Source organism: Propithecus coquereli, unplaced genomic scaffold (genome assembly GCF_000956105.1).
Source record: "Propithecus coquereli isolate 6110/MARCELLA unplaced genomic scaffold, Pcoq_1.0 Scaffold142, whole genome shotgun sequence".
Taxonomy (NCBI): domain Eukaryota; kingdom Metazoa; phylum Chordata; class Mammalia; order Primates; family Indriidae; genus Propithecus; species Propithecus coquereli.
This window is the reverse complement of record NW_012138525.1, coordinates 1,752,025-1,774,994: the sequence shown is the minus strand read 5'-3', so window position 1 is coordinate 1,774,994 and position 22,970 is coordinate 1,752,025. Positions and strand designations below refer to the sequence as shown.

The 22,970-nt window shown below is 41.6% G+C and overlaps 1 protein-coding gene across 2 annotated transcripts in view; it reads right to left on the bottom strand.

Annotated features, from left to right (window-relative positions):
• The window catches only part of MED27 (mediator complex subunit 27), a 205,373-nt gene that overhangs the window by 114,696 nt on the left and 67,707 nt on the right, over positions 1 to 22,970 (bottom strand). The window contains exons 3-5 of one of the 2 annotated variants that reach the window (XM_012639659.1): positions 18,519 to 18,649; positions 17,308 to 17,312; positions 14,925 to 14,939 (exon numbers count right to left, since the gene is read on the bottom strand). In XM_012639659.1, the coding sequence (XP_012495113.1) occupies positions 14,932 to 14,939; positions 17,308 to 17,312; positions 18,519 to 18,649 (144 nt within the window). In that variant the 3' untranslated portion in view covers positions 14,925 to 14,931. Of the gene's footprint in view, positions 1 to 14,924; positions 14,940 to 17,307; positions 17,313 to 18,518; positions 18,650 to 22,970 lie in introns of those variants that run through there. The other variant, XM_012639658.1, reaches the window with a different exon arrangement.

Sequence of the window (22,970 nt, the reverse complement as noted above, 5' to 3'; positions counted from 1 at the left end):
GATTCCCGGCTAGAGCCACCGTCCATGTGGAGTTTGCACATTCTCCCAGGTCTGTGTAGGTTTTCTCCAGATACTCTGGTTTCCTCTCACAGCCCAAAGATGTGCACATTAGGTGAACTTGCATGTCTACATGGTCCCAGCCTCAGTGAGTGTGGGGGAGTGTGTGTCAGTGCACCCTGAAAAGGGGTGGCATCCTGTCCAGGACTGGTTCCCACCTAGCACCCTGAGCTGCCAGGAGAGGCTGTGGCCACTCAAGACCCTGAACTGGAATGAGCGGGTAAATAATTATCTTGTTCTTATTAATCTTTCTTAAATGTATATATAGCTCACATTTATTTCAATGTTTAATATTAGAAGTGTTTTGGTCTTTATTTAGAAGTCTAGTGATGTCTTTGTGACCAGAAATATGCTGCAGGAACTTAACTCTTGTTTCTATCAATTACTTTCTAGTAAAACTGGTTTTGTTGTATGTCATTTCACTTAAAGTTGCATTTTCTAAGAACCTTTCGATGACATTAAGTGAGGACTTACCGTACTTGGCAGTTTGTGTGACCACTGCATTAGGTCCTTTGTCTGTGGGGTAAGACCTACCAGAGTGGGGAAGGCCAAATGGAAGTCTCTGATACTACCCTGCTCCCGCCTCTCCCACCCTCCATGGCACCAAAAACAACATTGTGTCCCAGGGCAGTGGTGGAGACTAGTGCCACCTTGAAGGGCCTAAAGGATGCAGGTCCCCATATATGTTTGTTAATTTATCAGTTGGACCCCTGCAGAAACCAGATGGGTTCTGGAGGACTGCAGACGACTACAAGCTCAGTCAGGTAGAGCGCCCCGATCACAGCCATTGTGTCAGATGTGGCATCTTTGCTGTAGCAGAATAATATGGCCTCAGGTCATACAAAGCCACTGATGTAGTCAATATCTTTTTTCCTATCCCAATCAAAAAAGAGGCTCAGAAACAGTTTGTATTTTGAGGGATGGACAACAGTATACACTCAAAGTTTTGCCTTCAGGCGAATTCTCCTGCCCTTTGTCGTAATATATATAACACCCACCACAGTAGTCCCAGCATCCTCCCACAACTCGTGCCTATGGTTGTATGGGGCATCCTAGCGATCCACTGGAGAAAGGAACGTCCAAACTTGGTCTACAGATAGGTCATTTTGGCATGTGGGTAAAAGCCAAAAGTGCATGGCAGCTACTTTACAGACTCACTCAGGGTGGCCATGAAAGACAGCAGTGAAGGGAAAGCCTCCCAATGGGCAGGGCTTTGAGCAGTGCAGTAAGGTAAAAACTTTGTATGGAAAAAGAAGCAGCTCAAAGTTAGACTGTAGATGGAATCCTGAGCAGTGGTGAGTGGCATGCTCAGATTGTCAAGGGCCTAAGGGAAAGACTGGAAAGTCAGGACAAGAAAGTCTGAGGGGCCAGACATGTGCACGGACCTGTGGGGGATGGGCATGAAGGGTGGAAGAGCTTTGTTTCACATGTTGTCACCCACCATGGAAAAGGCATTAAACAACCAAGAAAATAACCTGACCAGCTGACATCAGCCATCCCATTGTTAGCATGATGGTCTTATGAACAAAGTGGCCACAGTGGCAGAAATGGGCCCAATAGCATGGACTTGCACTTATTAAAGCTGATCTAGTTACTGAAGCCAACAAATGTCCAATCTGCCAATAACAGAGACCAATACTGAGCTCCCAATATAGTACTATTCCTCAAGGAGACCAACCATTTACTTGGTGCAAGCTGACTACATTAGGCCCCTTCTATCCTGGAAGGCTGGTAATTCATCCTCACATGAACAGACATGCCTTCCAGCTTCGGGTCTGCCCTTCTGGCTCACAGAGCCTGAAACGGCACCATCATCCAGGGGTTTACTGAGAATCTTTGAGCCTCCAGCACAGGATCTCACAAAATAACACATCGAATCAAAGAACCCACTTTATGCAGTGTGTGCCTTGATCATGGGATCCATTGGTCCCATCATGTACCGCCACCCAGTATGCATGGTATAACCTTCTGAAGGCACAGCTGAAGCACCAGCTTGGAGGTAATATTCTGCAAAGATGGGGCACCATCCTCCAGGATGCAGTATATGTGCTGAACCAGAGACCTTTTTATGGTGCTCTGCCCCTAATAGGAAGAATACATGGGTCTGGGAGCCAAAGGGAAGAAGCAGAAATATCCCCTACAATCCATAACTCCTGATTTCCCACTGGGGGACTTCAGCCAACCCATCTGCATGACTCTGGGCTCTTCAGAATTAGAGATCTTGGTCCCCAAGGATGCACACTTTTGTATGGTGATACAGCAAGAGTCCCACTGCATTATAAGCTATGGCTGCCACATGGCACTTTGGGCTCCTGGTCCAGGGACCAGTAGGCAAAAAGAAGAGTCACTATCTTGCCAGAGCAACTGACTCTGATCCTAAGAAGGCAGGGCTGCTGGTATACAGAGGGAGCAGAGAGGAATACATGTGGAGTCTAGAGGAGCCACATGGGTACCCCTAGGTACACTCTTGCTCAATTTTGACTGTGAATGGGGACATAGCAACCTTGGCCTGAGAAAGGCATGGTGATTATAGGGTCAAGCCTGGCAGGGATAAACCCCTGGGTCTTGGCCTCTGGGTGAGCCACTGGAGCCAGCAGAGGTTGAGCTGAGGGTGATCAGAATCTAGAATGGATATTAAAGGAGAGAGACAATGAGTACCCCCTGCGGCCCCAAGACCAACTGCAGGGGCTATAGTTGACCTCACTAAGCTTCTAAGTTCTTCCTCAGCAAGGGAGGCCCCACTGAACCCCTGGGGGAGTGGCTCCCTAAACGTGTATGAAGAAGTAGAACTGAGAGACATAGGGTAGACTGTGACACATGGACATAAACAGACACGTAAGTCTCTTGATGGGGAAAACACTGTGAATTGCGTGGGTACACTTACACGTGGATTTTCTTCCACCTCTGCTACCCCTGAGACAGCAAGACCAAGCCCTCCTCTTCTTCCTCCTCCTTAGCCTACTCAACGTGAAGATGACGAGGATGAAAACCTTTATGACGATCCACTTCCATTTAATGAACAGTAAATATGTTTTCTCTTCTTTATGGTTCTTTTAATAACATTTTCTTTTCTCTGGCTTATGTTATTGTAAGAATATATAACACATATAAAATGCAAAATATGTATTCATTGACCATTTACGGTATCGGTAAGGCTTCTAGTCAACAGTAGGCTATTACTAATAGTAGTAGTTAAGGTTTTGGGGAGTCAAGTCATATGCAGATTTTCAACTGTGTGGGGATCAGTGCCCCTAACCCCTGCATTGTTCAAGGGCCAAGTGGAGTTTAAAATTAGTTGGCATTCATTGTAAAAAATAAAATAACTCAGGCTTGTTTACCCAGAAAACCCTTATTTTATCACATTTAAAAGTTGTACAAATATGCCACTTCGGGAAAATAAATAATTAATTACCAGCATTCTGGAACGTAGCCATATAGAAATAGTGTCGCAGTTGATGAGGATCAGGGTAGACAGGGAGATGCGTCAACAGATCCCTAATTCTAGGAAGAACTTGCTGCCCGGCTCTGGGAGAGTGGTCAGCATATAGCCTCCAGCTGTCAATTCATTCAGGGTCAGCCTCAGCAGCAGACAGCCGTCTCGCCGACGTCATGGCCTTCCCGGAGTCACCTGCCTCAGTCACTGAGTGAGGCAGGGATACAAAGGCTCAGCCTTTTGGCCCACACAGGACGACTTCAGGGTAACATTAACTCCAGAGATCTCCTAGGCTGGCCGAGGCTTTGCTGGGCCTGCACTGCAGTTTGCCGACTTTCCCTGCCCAGTCCTGCTTCCCCCCACTTCCTTTCACAGGCAGCAGTCCCTAATGAATACACTGCACCCCGACTCCCTCTCAGCATCTGCTTCCCGAGAACCTAATCCACCACTGAGGTGAACACGAGGCACACCTCTGCCTCATACAGTTATATACGTGGATTCCGGAGTCCCTGTGCCCAGATTAGAAGCCTAGTCCCACCACTTACCAGCTGGGAGCCCCTGGACAAGGTATGAGACCTCCAGTGTTGTCACCTGTAAAGCTAAGGAGAGTAACGGTCCCTCTCAGAGGATGAATGTAAGAATTATGTGAGTGCCTTGTGTGGTAGGCTTCCATTATTAACCAGTCTGACAGTGTTTCCTCCCTCACTGTGGACTGCTTTGGTTGGTGATCTCTCATCTCATTTCTTTGAACTCTGAATCTATAAATCTGGGCTCATTTGTAGAACAGGAATATCTGTTCCTACTGGCTGATAAAGTATTGCTGCTCTGCCAAAAAGCGGCGCTAAAAGAGCAGAGCTCCAGGGCCACAGGAGCACTGAAGCAGAAAGCGTTCATTCTTACACACAAATGCTGAAACCATCCCCTGCTATTTGCAAAGAACCAGAAGGAATGAGCTCGTGGCCCCTGCGAGGTTCACATGCAAGCCTCAGTAAGCAAGCAGGAAAGTAGCACGCTTGGTGAAACCTAAGAACAGCAAAACGGGGTGGTGATTCTATGATACCACCCAAAAACATCATCTAAAAAGAAAGACATTTTTACATCCTGTTTTTTTTCTCTTCCTCCCCCATTACCCTCTCTCTTCCTCTAAGAAGGGAAAACAGTAGTAGCATCAGAGGAACAGAACAACCCAGAGGTTCCGTTCCTGGCTCTGTTACTAAAAAAAAAATCTCACGAACGTCTTTGAGAAAAACTTCACTTACCTGCACCCTTAGTTTCCTTAACCATGAAATGAGGGTAGAAAGGAGATGCCTCCTGGCTCTTCCAGGTCTGGGTTTTCAAGACACTCTAAATAAATACTGTCACTCAACAATACCAGAGGTTCCTTAGGGGTGAGGACAATGCCACATACTGTCTAAATGTCTACTGAATGAACTACATTGCAGTAATTGGTCATAAGAGACATTTAAATTCTAAGTGCTCCTTTGTTAAAAATAAAAACGTATTAAAAAAAAAAGCGAGGAGATGTTAATTTGTATTAATAAGAACCTACCCTAGCCCCACATCTGTTGTGTAAAGTCTGGTTCTGTGCGTGCCATACTTGAAAGGCAGGGTCCATGTTAACTGATAGGAAGAGGTGCTGGAGGGAAGGAAGGAAAGGAAAAGGAAATGGGTGGTTTTAATCAATTAATTTATTTAATTTCAATTGTTTTATTTTTTCCAAGATGCCCAAGTCCATCAAAAAAAATCTAAATCTATTTTGTCTTACATCAAATACAGAAAGAACAGCTTCCTACAGCTACCGTGCCTAGGATTCACACTGGCTTAACGACATCATAAAAAAAAGAAATGATATTTTATTTTAAGACTCTAAGAGACATATAAGGGTATTTTCTTTGGAGCAGTGTGATGCCCCTAGGTTTATTATCTGGGGACATTAAGTTTCAGCAAATGTAACTCCCTGTGTAAGGAGCTAGGGAAACTGCATAAAAAGATAAAGTCTCTAGAGCCAAGAGTTACATTCCTTTAAAAGATATACCTGGGACTATCTTTGCCTGAGCCCCAAAATATAGCAGGGTAAGAGAGCTGGAGAAGCATGAGAAGGTTCAGCCCAATAATCCATAATGGATTCTATCTTTGGGCTGGGTACACAAGAAAATCCCAAGAGACTTTCCTGGCCTATTAGGATGTATTCACCAAGATTAGAGACTAGGGTCTTTTGTAAGTTTTTTTTTTTTTTTTGAGACAGAGTCTCACTGTGTTGCCTGGGCTAGAGTGCCGTGGCGTCATCTTAGCTCACAGCAACCTCAAACTCCTGGGCTCAAGCGATCCTCCTGCCTCAGCCTCTCGAGTAGCTGGGACTACAGGCACGCGCCACCATGCCCGGCTAGTTTTTTCTATATATTTTTAGTTGTCCAATTAATTTCTTTCTATTTTTAGTAGAGACAGGGTCTCACTCTTGCTCAGGCTGGTTTCGAACTCCTGAGCTCAAACAATCCGCCTGCCTCGGCCTCCCAGAGAGCTAGGATTACAGGCGTGAGCCACTGCACCCGGCCTTCTTTTGTAAGTTTGATCTGGCACCCAGTCTGGTAAAGTCTCTCAGTATGGTGGTTACTGAAGGGTTAAAAACAAGGTTTCCAGGGGACAAAGAGGAGCAGGAGGAAGTGAGATCACCCTGAAACTGATCATATATCCTTCCTCTGGATCCCAATGCCTCTTTACTTGTCTCTAAGGTACACTGCAGGCTCCTGAAGGGAAGGTACAGGATATTAAGCATCCTTAGCACCTAGAGTTGTGGACATCAGATTTTATTTGATGAATTGCAAAAATGAATAAAAAGCAAAGTGCAAATAAATAACAATTACAGATAAAGAATAGCCAGAGTCTAGACTCCAGTGCTTCAAAGATGAGTACTCCTACCAAAAAAATCAGAATGAATTAAAAGCCTGCCACCAGCACCAACCAACTCCAGCCCCACAGCTATCACATCTGTATAGGAAAGAAGATGACAAGGTTAAAAAACACCATGAAACATTCAAGTAAAACCTGGAGTGTTTGGACTCCCGAGTGTTCCAGTCCATGACTATTTCCTCTCAATTCTCCACAGCAACTGGTGGATGATGAACACACAGTAGATACTCAACAAACTCACTGATCAATCAATGCATAATAATTTATCTAAGACAGATTCTACATTCAGGCATTTTCAAAGCCATCAAAGGAAATTCTGAAAACCTACATTTCTCCAAATTAATTTTTCATACAACAAGCCTCTACCTTTTTGCCTGCACTTCACCAAAGAAGATATATACAGATGGCAAATGGGCATGTGAGAAGATGCTCAACATCATTAGTCATTAAGGAAATGCACGTTAAAAACACAAGCAGATATGACTCCATACCTATTAGAATGTCTACCATTAAAAAGACTAATCATATCAAGTATTGGTCAAGATGTGGAGCAACTGAAACATTCATATCTTGCTGGTGGAAATGTAAAATGATACAACCTTTTGAAAAACAGTTGGGCAATTTCTTAAAAGTTAAACATACATCTACCATATGACCTTGATATTGTACTCATAAGTATTTACCCAAGAGAAATGAGAACACATGTCCATACAAAGACTTATACAAGAATGTTCATACTGGCTTTATCTGCAATAGCCAAAGCAACTCAATTGTCCATCAACAGATGAATGCATAAATAAATTGTAGTATATCCATTCAGTGGAATACTATACAGCAACAAAAAGAAATGATCTATTAATACATGCAACAATATGGATGCATCTCAAAATGACTATGCTGAGTAAAAAAGCCAGTTTAAAAAAAAAAGTACCTGTTATATAATTCCACTTATATAAACTTCTAGAAAATGCAAACTAATCTACAGTGACAAAAAGCAGATCAGTGGTTGCCTGGGAGGGGGTGAGAGGGATAACAAAGGGGCAAGAGGAAACTTTTGGGGTGATGAATATGTTGTCTTGATTATGGTAAGGTGATAGTTTCAGAGTTACATAATACATATGTCACAATTTACACACTTGAACACATGCAACTTATTGTATTTTTTGTAACCCCTAATAAACCTGTTAAAAAATACAGCTGTAAAGAAAAAATACACATCAGATCATAATAAATTGTATACTTCTCATTTACATAAATGCATTTAAAAGTGTCCATAATGACAGCGCAACATGCTTAGTTATAGATACTATTAATAACTAGAAGGACCAAACCACTTATATAAAATAAGAATATATTCAAAGGAAAAAATAAAATATCACCCACTTATGCTTTTCTGAGGGTCACAAGCCAAAATTGGTTAAGGAAATGATTGGTACTGATGACCCCAGATACATTTTGGGAGCTGATGAGGAAGCAACAAAGTTAGGATCCACGTTCTTCTAAATTCCAGAAGGTTCCCTTCTGTGGCCTTGAGCAAATAAGCCCTGCCAAGTGTTCCCCCACAATAATCATTGCCTTCGTCCTGTAGATGTCCTGACAACTGTCTTTCCAGATACCTCCACCCCTGGAGCACTCCCTGCACTCCTTCAGGAGCAGTGGTTCTGAATCTCGGTTGCACACAGCAGTCATCTTGAGAGCTGTTTAAGGAAATGGGTGAGTGGGCCTCTCTTCCCAAACAGCCCCCACAGGATTCTAATGTGCAGCCAGGTTTGCCTGGGAGTCACTGGCCTCCCTTGCCTCCAGAGGACAGCTCTGGCTCCCAATGTCAGCTGTTGGTCCCTTGACCTTGGAGCCTATTCTAGTCCACTATTATCCAGCTATCCAAATGCCCCCGAGGTGAGGACTGGCCCTGACTGTTCATCCTAAGGACAAGTAGGCCCCTGAGCTCAGAGGTTAATTGAGGCTTAGAAACACATTCTCATTCCCCTCACCGCTGCCTCCAAACAAAATGTCCAGTACTTTCTACACTGAACAAAATTGGAAAGATGATATATTTAATGTCTCAGTAAGAAACAGGTATAATCTGTGCCCAAAACAGATTTTTCATGCTTTATTATTAAGAATCCTGCATATCTGCCATAAATGAGTACTCTCACAGTGACTGGTACCACAAGATCAAAATCCATTCTAACCTAAAAAACCCAAGCTAAGAGACAAAGCCACCTCCTACTCACAGCTGTTCTCACGTTACTGAGCTAACTGTGCCTGTGAGAGCTTACGGAATCTTCAGCACAGGTAAAGAGAGAAACTGGCTCCCTGCTTCTTGATCACTTATAACCCTAAATAGGGACTCTCTGGGCCAAAATCTATGGGTTACTAATGACCTATATGGCAGAGAGAGAAAAAGAAAAAGAAACACACATCAAGAGACCACCAAAATTACTTTTCATTCCAGGAAAGAACAGAAAGATTATAAAAAAGAGTTTCACTTGCAACCAGCTTAGCTGGGAATGGCATGGTGTGAAATATTAACAATCCTGAAGCTCTGACTCTGTTATGCAAAAAGATTAAAAAAAAAAAAAAAAAAGATCCAGCTTCTGTCTGATGAGCTGTACTACACAACCACCCATTTCTTTTCTTCCTTTGCTCAGTGATGGCCAGAGTGATGTCATAACCACACTAGACAGCTGTCTTCCTGGATAAAATCACCTTTAAAGAAGAAATGCAATTAGAGGATGCAATGAAACATAATTTTTAAACTGATTCTGCAGGCTGCCACATTTGACTTAGTGCTTAATGGCCAGGTTCTTTATTACAGCTTTCCATTTTATACAATTTCTCTTTGATTCACCATCCACGGAAGATACTGAGCTTTAAATTTTAGTCCATGTCACAACAGGTCTGAGACAAACACAGGACAGGCCAGCTGAGAGTGAAGCCAGGACCAGAACCAGACAGGAAAGGCTGCAAGGGCCACATGAAGGTGGGTGGGTGGGGTCGGGTGGCGGGGTGGAACAGGCCTCTGTCACCAACTCCTCCTCTGCTGGCCCTCCTCTGGTCTCCCCCACAATCCCTGGCAGAATTTATCCACTCCCGAGTCTTCTCCTACCATCCCTACACTCATTAATAGTGCAGTGTTCTCATCATCCAGTTTCAACAATTAGCAACTATTTTTACCACACCCCTGACTCAACACTTTTGGGACTGGAGTGTTTTAAAGTAAGTCCAGTCCATCATATCATTTCACCCAAGGCTTAAGGGTACCTCAAACTTCACATGCTTCAAATGCAACTCATTATCTTTCTCATCTGTATATATGAAGTAGTACTTTCTGCACCTTTATATTCCTAGCCTGGTCAGACACACACCTAGCCTATGGAAAGAATGTTAAGAAATACTTTCAGAGTGAAAAGTATAAACACACACACACACACACACACACACACACACACACACACACACACACAGAGTGGGGGACCAGGCAGTGGGAATCAAAGGTCCACACAAAGAGTCTAGATAGCAAGGCAGGATCTGGACTTCCTCCTGGCTTCTTGCCACAAGCCACCACTTCCAAAGATGGGGGACCCAAGGAAACCCTCTGGCTAGTGCGCAGAGGAGCAAATCAGTTCTCCTGTCCTTCTAAAGTGTTCTGATCCCCACAAGGTACAGATTCAGTCTGTGCCTATTAGTTGAACTGAATATGGTTCTCTCAAGGGAAGGAAAGTAACTTTTACAACATATATGCTAATGAAGTACAACAACATAGAGCATTTAAAACAAAATGTCCCTATATTTATTCTCCAAAGACAGATTTTTGCATTAATATTTATAAGGGATTCCTCATTTATTTCTCCCATAGATTCTTCTACAGCCCAAAGAGGGGATAAAAGATAAGTAACATTAACCAATTATCTTTTAAACAGCTACAAAGGACTATCTTATTTATCTGCATCTTGCTACTTACTTAATCTTCCTAATATAGCACTTTGCACATATCAGCCTCTCTCCTCAGCCCCAGGGGTGCTCTCTCTGCAGTTGCACACTGCCAGGCCTCCGCCTGGATTCCGGACCCTACTTGCTGCCAGAACCTCCAAATGCAATCCTATCCATCCTCACTCAGCAGGATGGATCGCCACCGGGGATAGACCTGCAACTCCTGAGCCTCACCTGTGGCCATTTCTGTCTGTCTAAATAGCACCTGGTTCCTGGCCATTTAAACACCCAGCACTTCCAATTCACTAAGAGCTATAGGCAGTACAAACACATGTCCAGAACATCTTGTAAAAAGATGTTCTCAGCCTCATCAGCCAGGGGAGCAGCACAGAGAGGAACTAGCCTTCAGGACTCATTCGTTCAATCTTCAGTGCATGAGTTAAGGCCAGGCAGTAAAGAAGACACAGATCACTCTGGTCCTGGTCCTCAAGGATTCTGCCTAACTACAACACTGGGCCAAAGGTGGCAAATGCCCTGGAAGAGATATAAAACTGAAGCCTTACACAAGTGAGGAGCTGAAGGTTTCTTTCTGCCCAATCACTGAATCACATTTTCCTTATCCCATCAATGACAGACTCAGAGAGACACTTTCTTCCCCTACCTGCCAATAACAGGAGCACATAAACACATAAAAAAGGACATTTCAGGAATTACTGCTGAGTGTGTCTTCTCTAAGCCCTCAAATGAGAAGCTCTAAAGAACAATGAAGACACGGCAACACTGGAGACTGGACATGTAAGGAAGTGTGTCCGATTCTACTTCACAGCAAATGGAAAGCAAGTGTGAACGGCAACAAAAAGCAGAAGGACAAAGAAATGGTGCTTGGGCAGTTAAACTTTTACAATCCAGTTGGGCAGGGCTCTGGGCTTTTGAGTTCCCACCCTGAGGCTGAGCATGCAGGCTGGCTTCATGGAGCTCTGAATGCCAGATATTTGACCATAAAGAATTTCTTTCTGTCACTGCATGAAGATGGCCTGAAGTTTACAGTGCTCCCACCCCCTGCCACCAGCCACAACTATAAAACCTTAAAATAGCTAGGTATGCCAGCTCCTACCAATCTTTTAACTTTTGCACAAAACCTGGCTGAAAATAATAGACTGAAAATTATTCTGTTGCCAAAAGAGAGGAATGCAATGAATTCTAGGATTTAAGATCCCAATACTGGTAACCCTTGCCATCTGACACATTCCTATTCAAACTCAGGACGCTGAATAGATATGGATACAGTTTGTGAAATAAGACTGGTATCCCTCACTATTCCTGGAGACAACTCCATTCTTGCAGGAAAAAGGCAAAAGTACTGAGTCAGACAGCTTAAACACGACTGATGTTAATAAATGAGCTTCGGTAGTGTCAGTTATTGGAAACTGATCTCTTCCTTATTAATATGGTCCCGCAATGGAGAGAAAAGATTTCTCCATGTTCTAGAATGCAAACAATGTTTTAATCTTTAATTACATTCTCAATTTCAACTCTTCTGGAGAGTTATAGCCACCTAGGCCTAGGATTATTTCTTTATTACATAGCCTCTCTGTGGTATTTAATGAATATTGTTACTTAATACTTGCCAGTAGGGGAAAGAAGAACTTAGCGAATTTCTACCCAAGTTTTGATGACTTTTTCCAAAACTCAGGAAACTTACAGCTGGGAAGTTCTCTGTGGGACATCAGTACTGGCAACAGCTCACCAGCCCAAGGTCAGGGTGAGACAGTCTGGAGCAGCCTAAGTCCAGGGAGCATAAGTCTGGGTAATAAGCCACTCTTTGGGATGATGCTCTTTATTTCTAAGGATCATGATAATGAACCAGTTTGCTCCTCATTCGTGGTTTATTCAGTTATTTCGCTCATGGGAAAACTAAACTGAACTCAAATAAACAGAGATGTCAGATATTTTCGTTCAAGGCTCCTACTGTCGAAGTTGAAGAATTAATATCAAGAAATCACCATATAACCAAATTCTGTCCTCAACAAGATATCAGGAGTCTCAGGAGCAAAACAAAGCAGGTAATCAAGAAGAAAATCAAGCCCCTACAAGGACACACATGTTCACAGTCACTATGCAAATGGCATCTACATCAACGTTTTTGTAATGGAACTGCAGAAACCTGGAGGTTCTTACTTGTATGGCTGAGGAAAAAAAAAATAAAACTCTTTTAAAAAGTCTCACAGATCAGTAACAGAAGAGATGCCGATGTAATGGTCAGGAAGCTGCAAGAAGAGACTTTTGGTTTAGTGAGCTTCATCCTGGCAAGAATTTGCCTTGCTCGGTTTAAACATCAATGACCACGATAACTTCCCCCCTTCGTGCATCACTATCGCCAGGGACAGGTTCATGTTGCTGCTTTGCTCTCCAAGATTCCTATTGGTTTAAATTAAGCAAAAGACAACATGAGTCTCTACCTTTCAAGAACAGAAGCAGCATTTACCACACACCTTGGAAAGAATCCAATCATCTGGATAAGCACCACGTGTAATTTCAAATTGATGATCTTCTTGGGAATTAGCATGCAAGGCAGTGGCAGAAAATGAGCCTCTTTCAGTTAAACTCCCAGAGCCAAGTTACCGGCCGTACGGAAGGCAATCTGTTGTTCAAACACTGGAACCCCTAGGTGTGAGTGCTGTGTCATTATCCCTGTTACCTCCTGAATAGGTGGCACTTCTTTCCAGCAACACTTGTCACTGCATGCTGTTTTTGTGGTGTTGTTGTTACTCAAACCTGACAGGTAGGTCATCCAAGAATCAAAGCATGAAGACTCTGCACTCTTGAAGATATTAGACAACATTGAAACATATGCAAAATTCTGAGAAAATGGCACAAGTAGGCTCCAAAGAACATCAGAGAATACTATTCAGCAATAAAATGGAATGAATCACTGATACATGCAACATAAATGAATCTCAAAAACATCATGCTGAGTAAAAGAAATCAGAAAGAAAACATGTTCTGTATGACTCCATTTATGTGAAGTTCTAGAAGAGGCAAAACTAAGGTGTAGGGACAGAGATCAGAAGAGTGGCTGCCGGGGGTGGTGGAGAAACTGGAGACAACAAGCACAGTCAACTCTTTGGAGAACTTTTGCTGTAAACAGGAAAGACATGAGGTGGGAGGTGGGAGGGGTTAAGAGACAGAGACAGATGTTCTTACAGGAGATAGTTTTCTGGATAAGCATGTTTTGTCTACTATAGGAATGACCAGGAGAAAGGGAAATATTGATGGTACAGGAGAGGAAAAAGAGATCAATGGAGAGACGGCTCGGAGCAGGTGAGAGGAGATGGGACCTAGTTGGCAAGTGGGAGGGTTGCTCTTAGCTGGGAACACGAACAGCTCATCCCCAGTGACTACAGAGAAGGAAGCCCATGAAAGGAAATGTGCCTTTAATTCAACAGGCAGGATCTTTTCACAGAAGATAACCTGATACAAGAGAAACTGCCTGTCCTAACAACTCCTGGGGGATGGAGGTAGTATTTTTTAAAAATAACCTTTCTGAAAAATTATTTGTTTTCCCTCAAGCTAAATGAGATCTAGGTGTGCAGGGTAAGGATACAGAACAGTCTTTTACCTCTGCCGTCACTGAAAGCCAACATTTCATCAGGCTGAGCTGCTAAGAGTCAGGAGTCCCAGGCCATCCAGTTTGGTCAAGTTGATTACAACCAATGTTACATGTTAACACAAAAGCATACCAAAAACCACATCAGAAAGTCAAGGCTGCTATCTAAGGCAGACCATGCATAAACACAGCTACATCCTATTGACAACAAATACATTGATATCTCAATAGACAACTCATAGATCAATCAGATAAGATAGCCACTCTGCAGGCTGATCTCAATCCTATGAGGGTGAAGAGCCCAACAATGTTCACACAGCAACAGGGGACACAGGCTCTTCTTGGGGATGATACTGCCCCTTCAGCAAAAGACTTGATTTAACCCGAACACTTGGGAATCAAGGAAGTAATGTCACTGCATCAGTGCCCTCTGAATGTGAACACGTGGTAATAGTTCTTTCATCATGAACAACGTCTTTGTCTTCTTACAGGCTTCTTTGGAGGCGGAGAAAGATATGAACATTAATCCCACAAATCATTCATCCTATGGGAACTCAGAGGGGAATGTGAGTTTCCAAAGACTACTACTATTAAAGCCAACTGCATTTTTAAAACAAACACACTGTACAAATGTCCTGCATTCTTGCCATGCTCATGGACTTGACACAGTTAGCAAAGCCAGTGGTTTTGTTGTAGTAGCATTAGTGCCATCCAACTGCTGACACAAGCCAACACAAACCCACCCATCACCACTTTAAGAGATGCACAGAGCTGCAGAGGAGGGCATGTGAGGAACCAGCCACTGGCCCTTCACCAGTTTCCTATACTGTTTAGAAATAAAACCTTCCCTTAGAATCCTGTAAGCCTGTGCGAGAAAGCATCTAGCTCTCCGAACAGAATAAAGCCTGCGTCCTTCACTGCGGGCAGTGGAGAAACATGGTGAAGTGCGGCTGGGCCTCCCTGAGTGGCCCTGTTCAGGCCCTGCAGGATCACATCAGTCAACTGGACACGTTGCTGTGATGCTCTCCTACTTGTTTGTTCCCCAGACTCTACTCAGAGCTTCCTGAAAGCCAAGATTATACCTTATCCATCTCTGAATCCCCAGCACAGTGCAAAGAACCAAGCAATTGTAGACTCTGAGTAAATATTTACTGAATAAGTAAGTGGATGGGGCTCACAGGCTCAGCCATTCTTCCCTTTGTGCAACGTCTCTCCCCACTGGCAAATGTGGTGGTTTTAAAATACGTCCACAAATTCTGACACTTCTTGCTTCAAAAGGGAGAGTCTCATTCCCTCCCCTTGAATGTCAGTCAGACTTAGGAATGAATAGGATGAGGTGGAATTGATGCAATGTGTCTTCTGAGGTTAGGTCATTAAAAGGATAGCCTCCACCTGGTCCTTATTCTCTCAGATTGCCGGCTCTGAAGAAACCAGATGACATGTCATGATATTCAAGTAGGCTGTGGAGAGGAACTGAGGTCTCCGGCCAACAGCCAGCACCAACTTGCTACTTGTCATATGAGTGAGCCACCTCAGAAGTGGAGCTTCTAAACCCAGCTGAACCTTCAGCTGACTGCAGCCCTGGCCAACATCTGATTTGCAATCTTATGTCAGACTTTACGCCATAATCACCCAGACAAGCCACTCCCAGATTCCTGATCCACAGAAATTGTGAGAGATAATGCTCATCATTGTTAAAGCACTAAATTTTGGGATAATTAGTTACAAAGCAATAAATAATTATTGGAGGATTTGGGTGTTTTATAAGGGGGTTCAAAGGATTTCCTTAATGACAAAGTTAGTATATAGTTATGCTGTGCTTATAATAAAAATTGTGTAAGCAGGACTTTTCTACAGAATACAACCATAATGTTGCTATTAATATGCAAATTCAAATATTCCATAGATCAAATTATGTTACCATAAATTTAACAACTACATTCAATAAAAGGTTGGGATATGATATAATATTACAATAAAATCTTTGGAGATTGTTTTTGTTTTTAAAAATTGTATACATATGCATAGAAAAAAGTCTAATACAATATCCATCAAAACTTTAGTAACTTTCTTAGGGTGACAGTATTATTATTTTTTGTTATTTTTGGTATTTTAAAAGTCTACATTATGTATATACTACTATTGTTTTATTTTTTAACTTAAAAAAAAATCTGAGGCTAGCAGCAATGTTGTGTTTCTAGACGACATCAAACATAATGAGTGGCGAATAGGAGGTGGTCAAAGTGCAATGGGCATCTTTAGACCCAAATCCCGCCTCCTAGACAGCCACTCTATAGGGATTCAGGACAATGTGGGCCCCAGCAGCTCAATGATGTGAAAAGCAACCGTCAATTTTCACAGGAAATAGGCTACTTAGTATAGGAAATCATTTCAATGTTGTATTCTTAAGACACAGTAACCACTTTTCTCTTTGAAACTAAGTGTTTTGAGTGATTTATTATAAATTTATAATGACAGTTGTGAACACTTCTCTCTTTTTTTTTTCTTTTTGGCATGAGAACAGAGTCTGTTGATTGCTCTGATGCTTAAAATAGTTTCTAAGTGTCCTCATAATAGCATGTCACCTGTAAACAGGTTTCAAGCCAATGCAAATTAACAAATGGTGAACAGATGGACTAAGAACTGACTTTTGTCAAGAGAGAGTTAGCAACAAACACTTTCTGGCTCCAGTCTTATGGGACCATTAGAAAGTCTTTTACTTCTTGCTAAACGTCTTGCCTCAGTAGACAATCCATGCAGGGAAAATGACAAGTTACAAGGCCCATTAGATAGACTTTAGAGAGCTGAAAGTTGAGATTTGCAGAATTACCAAATCAACACATGAGAAACGATAGAGTAACTTTCCTTAAGAAGCTTTCTGCCATATAGTGAAAACTCTGGTCTTGCATCACTGAAAGAAGCTAGCTAGTCCTGTAGTCAGGACCGGAAAATATGGCACCTGTGAGTGCATGCAGCATACAAAAGCTACTTGCTGGAGGCTGGTTGGTTATGTTCACCCTATCCTGGAAGCAAATGTGAACTGTGAAGAAAGACTGAAAATCACAGAAGTATAAGAGTGTCACTGGCTACAGAAAGGACTCCTAGAAGAATCACAGCCCTTGTAAACTCCTCCTCCCTCAGCTCTTTGGTCTTTCTCTTCCTCATTCTCCAAGTCTCTGTCTCATGTTGACTCCTTGGAGAGGTCTTCTTTGACTACCCTATTTAAGTAGTATCTTCCACCCCTCACAACTTGCCACTCTTTTTATTCCCTTGCTACCACTAATCACGCTGAAAATTATAGTATTATTAATTTGTTTGAGGGTGCTTTGTCTTTTCTCCCATTAAATGAAAAGTTTCAGGAAGAGGGGACCATGTCTGTCCTGCCCATGTTTATATCCCCAGGGCCTAGAACCATGCCTGGCACACAGTGGGTACAATAAATATTTGCTAACCAAACAGAAAATAAATGAGATTTTGAGCAAAGGCAAATGATCAAGTCTTATATGCAAACATTCCTTTGGACTAGAAATGTAAAACTGCAGTTTGTAACTGAGGATGTAAACAAAAGAGGTTGCAAGAGGAGTAGCAGGACAGGTGAGTGAATGCATTTGAAGTCTCTTGGGAGTACAGCCCCTCTCAGGGGAGTGTACACTCTGACAGACAAGCTAGTAGCAAGGACTGCCGTGCCCACATCTCTGATTCCACATCACTGGAGAGCTTTGGCACTCATCTGCTACAGCTTCTAATACAAAATAACTGAACACGTAAATGGGAGAATCAACTGTGGCACATTCAAAGGAACGCTACACTACAAAAAAAGGAACAGACAGATTGGATGAATCTAACAGATACTATGTTGAGTGAAAAAAAAGCTAATACAAAAGATGACATATTATGTGATCCCATTTATATGAAGTTCAAGGACAGGCAATTTTAACTGTTTAAAGAAATCGGAATAGTGTTAAACTTGAGGAGGAGGGCAGCACAGGTATAGACTAGGAACACAAGGAGGAACCCTTATGGGATTCTGAAAGTGGTGGCTACATGGACGTACACATGTGTGAAAAAATCAGTAAGCTGTACACTCTCTGATCCTTACTGTATCTGTTATCCCTCCTACTGGGAGAAAGAAGAGCACATATATTAATATTACTATTTAACAAAAAACAAGTGAGCTCAGCACTGATTCTAATCCCAGCTCTAGCAGATTCTCTAGGTGGTCTGTAGCTTATCAGAATGTGCTCCTCAGCTATCTCAGCTGTGAAATAAGGATAGCGTACTCATTTCTGCCTCCTTTGGGAATGTGATACAGAAACAAATAAGCTATCGGATATCTTCAAATCCTAGATAGGAAAGTCACACACAAAATACATACAATATGAACTGCATGACAGCTGCTACATAAAAATCTAGGCAAATTATTATGTTACTGTCATGCTTGGTTTCTAATCCTGATAGATAGGTACCTTTTTAAAAGTAAGAAACAATTTTGAAAAAAACAGTAACTTCTCACCAGCCAAAAACAAGAATAAAGTAAAAGTTCATCCAGGACTAAAGTAATTTTTCAAACCCATCACTTACTGAGGTGGTAAGACGAGAGTCGTGGGCTGAGCCTTTGGTCTACGTTTGGCAGATACTCCCATCTGATTAGCGGAACGCTTCAGTGACTGTTGATTCAAAAGGCCAGACGCTAGACCTGCGTGGTACTGCAGCTGTAGAGAGAAACGAAACCAAAGGGAAGAAAAATAGCTTTTGGTACGAGCAGGACAAAGGGTATTAAGCTATCAGTACTTGATAATCTTATCCCCTTAGAACATTTTAAGTAACTTCAAATACAGCTGATAACATTCTGCTTCAAGGAATTTGTCCATAAGAAGATAACGAGACAAAGAGGGAGAAAAACAAGAATAAGGTTGTTCATCACAGCATTGCATAATGATGAAAAACTGGAAGCAATCAGAATGTCCAACAGCGATCTGGGGAATTGGTTAAAATATAGAAAGAACTTCACAACATCATTTTGTTGAATTTAAAAAATACGGGTTACACAGTAAACAGAAAGGCACTTTAAAATATGTTCTCTAAAATGCTGTCCTTTTAAGTAGCAGAATTTGGGTAATTTTTACTCTCCTCTTTATTTTTCATTACTATTCATATATGCTTTGTGTAAATAGCTGTAAAGCCTTCATCATTTTTTATAAGAAGATCCAGGGGTTTCCCTTACAGATAAATTTAGTTCTGGGAACTACTGCTACTATTGTGTCTAACTTACAATAAAAACCATAGAACTCACAGTCTACTGTGGTAAGCCATGACCACAACACAGCTTATCATACACAGATTTACACGTACTATGAGTAAGCATTCAGAACACTGGACTACCATTTTCATTGGTTAAGGTACAAATATCAATCATAAGAACAAGCTCATGAATAAACAGGTATACAAATGGATATAGGCTCATTAAAGAGAACTGGGTAAAGAAGTTGATTTCACTTCCATGTACATGCAACTGGAACAACGTATTAGGGGTAAGGAGGCAGCATGCTTTAAGTGGGTTCAGTGCCAGCACCTATTGCTTTATTCCTGGACAAACTGCTGAGCCTCAGGGTTACTTAGGAAAGACCATTTTACTTCTTTATACTTCCATTTCTCTGTTGGGAAAGAGAAATGATACTGCCTGGTTCTAAACCAAACAGGACTTTTCAAAAGTCCACTTTATTGAACTCTAATTTACATAAAATATAATGCACACATTTAAGCATACAGTTTGATGATTTTGACAAATATATATACCTGTGTAATCACCACCTCAGTCAAGGTATAAAAATTTTCCATCACAGCAGAAAGCACCCTTGTGCCCTAATGCAGTCGATCCCCTAACTCCCACCATCAGGAAATCTGGATTTAAAATACAACTCATCATTCTTACTCCTTGCCAAATGAAGCTTATGTCCAATTTGACATGTGATAATGACTTTCACCTTCTTTTTCTAATTCCATACTTTTGTATTTTAGATAAGAGCTGTCATCAGTCTCTCTATAATAAAATTATCCTTGAAAGGTATCCCAATTTTGAACAGATGTAAATAAAACATTCAAATGTGAAAATGCCAACTTAAGAATTTGGATTGAGACCATTTATAACATCCAATATGTTTCTTCCTCTCTTCTCAAATCAAGCAAGGTCTTTTAAACATTTATTCAGAATCAACTAAACATACAAATAGTCATTCATTCTAAAGCTCTGAATCAATTTCTTCTCAAAATGCTCTTCCAAGGCATAGATTTTCTCTGCCGAGTCAGCTACATTACAGCTCATGGTAATGAAACTAGTGACCACCATATAAAAGGGGCTGGGCCCTGGAAGCAAACGGTAATAATGTCCTGAAAAATAAATGGCCTCACCTAAAGCCACTGGGCTACACATAAACAGAGAGTGAAGAAAACAAAACCAATTGAAATGATCTGCTCCTGGAAAATGGCTATAAAAATGAAGATATCCAGTGACCCAGTAAGACTGAAATGTCTGTGTTTGGAGCATCCATATTGCTTTTTAACAGGCTCTTGATTTACTTGGTCGATTTGATGCAGGAGCCTGATGGCTGCCCAACACAAGACAAAGATACATCACATTCATAATAAAAATGGAACAGTTTTCAGGGTGGAAAAGGGGGGCATAATTTGGCTCTAACAACTTATCTTAGACCAATAAATTTTGCTCAAATTTGCTTTTTTCCTACAGATTCTTAAATGGAAAATCAATGGAAGCAAGAGACAGCACAAGTTTGAAAGACAATGTTTCAAAATGTCAGCTACTTGGGTTTCGATCTTCCTCACCAGAATCTGCAATGAGTGCAATATGCATGGGGCTTTATGGAATTACAGGGAAAGACAGCTTGGCAAGGGCCGCCTTCTGGCTCAAGGAGTCGTCTCTCCTTTTGGCTGTTCTTTGTTGGGTTTTACTAGGGTCCATGCAAGCTCAGCCAATCCAGCCCTGCTGACTCTCTTGAGTGGAAGAGTCCTGCTAATAACTATGCAGAGTGGAAGGGTGATTTTATCCACCTGGTATCATTTGCTCACACAAAGAAAAAAATGAAACAGCAGAAATGCATGCTAACTGCTGTCTTTTAAAGGGTTCCTTTGAAACCTGTACTATCTTGGATGCTCTCAATGTACAGTGCACCTCTAAGAGCACGTATAGGCAGAAGGACTCCTCTTCCCTCAAAACAAAATCTGCCCTTGAAAGCTGACTCATAATGATTAAGCGATATTTGTTAATCATATATACATATCCCAGTTTCCAGGAACATGGCTCTAACTGTCAAGATCTATAAGGGGCCCATTAAATATTTACTGAACCACCTTTATAATGGGAGAAAAGGTCAAAGTTAATAAAACTGACAGGCAGCTCCTGTCCAATTGGATTTATACATTATTTAAGCACCAAATACTCCATTCCATGAAACACAGTTTAGATCTGAAAAGGCTCTTGGAAAATGTTCACTCAGCCAATGGTTCTAAAGCAGCAGAAGGGAGTTCAAAGCAAATCCACAAATTAACATTAAAAACATATCACTCCCCAAAATATTGTCATAAGTTTTCAATTACAGGTTCTGTAATATTTTCTATAAAAATATATTTCAATAAACCTACTTCTTTCCAAATGTCTGTGGCATGGAAACAACTCTATTTCAAAAAGCAACTTGTCAAAGTTCTAATGTGATTTTTCTGTCCAAGATCATTTGTCCACTAACCAGCAGGAATAAAATGAAAGAGGGGAAGAAATAAAACTTTCTATTCTTTTAACTCCCACATCCTGCAAGTGTAGGTAACGCGAGTGTTTACATGGCAAGTGCAGGTGAGTGACCACTCCCTAGGAACAGCCATTTCAGTGCTTTAGAGTTCTCTGGCTTTCTGAGAATATTTCTCTGTTACAATTTTGCTATCTATTAATTTCTATCTTCTATTTTCTATAAATGACCTAGGATTTTTCTATCAGTTCTCAACCCAAAGCCTTTTCTCTAATCAACAATATCTACTAATTACCTCTATGCCTGAGAAAATTTCAACAATTCATAATGATCTGAGGAAAAGACCAATTAGAATTAGGAAAATGAGATGGGCACAGTGGCTCACACCTGTAATTGAAGCACTCTGGGAGGCCGAGGTGGGAGGATTGCTTGAGGCCAGGAGTTTGAGGCCAGCCTCGGCAATATAGAGAGACCCTATCTCTACAAAAAATTAAAATAAAAATAAAATACAAAAACAACTGAGAAAACACTGATTTACTAAATAGTTTTAAAAGCAATGTTGTCTCTTAAAATGTAATACTGAACATGCATGAAACTCTAAGTGTTGTCATGTAGGGTCCTAATAAACTTTAGAGACTAAGCCTCTATAATAAGTATCCTTGTTGGAAATGTGCTCCTGGGCTTTGCTTAATAAGAGCTGTGTGATCTTATACATCTCACTTCCCTCTCTAGAAAACATGTATTACATTTTCTCCAAGGATCCAACAAACTCTAAAATTTGATTCCTTCTGTTTCTCAAGGAGTTAGAAGGGTATTTGATGTAAAGTAATAGTCCTACAATATTAATACAATAGGCTTAACAAATCTTTATCCATTGGATAGCCTAGCTCTGTACAGAATCTTCTTTTAAAAAGTCCAAACTGGCCGAGCATGGTGGCTCATGCCTGTAATCCTAGCACGTTGGGAGGCTGAGGCAGGAGGACTGCTTGAGCCCAGGAGTTCAGGACCAGCCTGGGCAACATGGCAAGACCCCATCTCTGCAAAAAATAGAAAAATTAGCCAGGCGCAGTGGCGCACGCCTATAGTACCAGCTACTTGGGAGGCTAGGGCAGGAGGATAGCTTGAGCCCAGGAGTTTGAGGTTGCAGTGAACTATGACGATGCCATTACACTCTAGCCCGGGCAACAGAGCAACACCCTGTTTCAAAAAAAAAAAAAAAAAAATCCAAACTATTGAAGTGAAAATTCAACTAGTTTTAATATGCTTCAAATTACAAATA